Here is an 841-nt window from a genome sequence, read left to right as displayed (position 1 = left end):
TTGGCATATATGGTTGAAATTATCATTACGTTTTTAACTTAGTAGTTAATATAATTATACATGAAAAATCATGTGTATATGGAAAATAATGTGCATATATGTATAATTTAGTTTCTTGGTGATGATTTAGCGTTGTTTACAAAAATCATACATAATGGAATTATTTCAAAACCAAGCATTAGCCAAAACAATTTACTGTTAAATACCTAATTGAATGTACGTTTCCAAAACAATAAATAATCAAACAAAAGCAATAGTAACAGCCGATTTTTAGCCGATGATTACCAATTATGTAACGAGAATCAAGTTCTTGTTTTTAAAAGCAAATTTCTAACAGTTCATTGGTAACATACTAACTCTATATAAACAGATACCGTAGATCAACACTTCTCATTGTGTCTTGAACACATTTAATAATAAAACAAAATCTATATATTTTATATACCCTAACAAAATAAGAAGATGGCTTGCCTTGCTTCTGCGTTTAAGGCTTTGTGTTTGTCTCTCTTGTTCATCGCCGCCGTTGCAAGTCGTCCGACCAACAGGCCAAAGGTTTTTAACGTCCAACGCTATGGTGCCAAAGCAGACGGAAAAACTGATAACGCCAAGGTATGTGTACATAGCCAATAGTCCAATATAGAAATACACAAAAACAACCATTTAATCGTTTTTTTTTGTTTTACTTATCCAAAATTAGGCGTTCACAAACATATGGAAAAGCGCATGCACGAGGAAAAGTGGTAATAGTAAAATCTATGTACCGAAAGGAGTGTTTTATCTTGGTGGTGTAGAGTTCGTAGGGCCATGCACAAATCAGATTGAATTCATTATCGATGGAACT

At 32.6% G+C, this 841-nt stretch overlaps 1 protein-coding gene across 1 annotated transcript in view; it reads left to right on the top strand.

Moving 5' to 3' along the window:
• The first annotated feature begins 462 nt into the window (after window positions 1–462).
• The window catches only part of LOC130509052 (exopolygalacturonase-like), a 1,833-nt gene continuing 1,454 nt past the window's right edge, over window positions 463–841 (top strand). The window contains exons 1-2 of the mRNA XM_057004603.1: window positions 463–609; window positions 698–840. Of these exons, the coding sequence (XP_056860583.1) occupies window positions 463–609; window positions 698–840 (290 nt within the window). The remainder of the gene's footprint in view (window positions 610–697; window position 841) is intronic.

Source organism: Raphanus sativus, chromosome 3, assembly GCF_000801105.2.
Source record: "Raphanus sativus cultivar WK10039 chromosome 3, ASM80110v3, whole genome shotgun sequence".
NCBI lineage: Eukaryota > Viridiplantae > Streptophyta > Magnoliopsida > Brassicales > Brassicaceae > Raphanus > Raphanus sativus.
The sequence above is the reverse complement of the archived record's forward strand: the minus strand, read 5'-3'. Positions and strand labels throughout refer to the sequence as shown.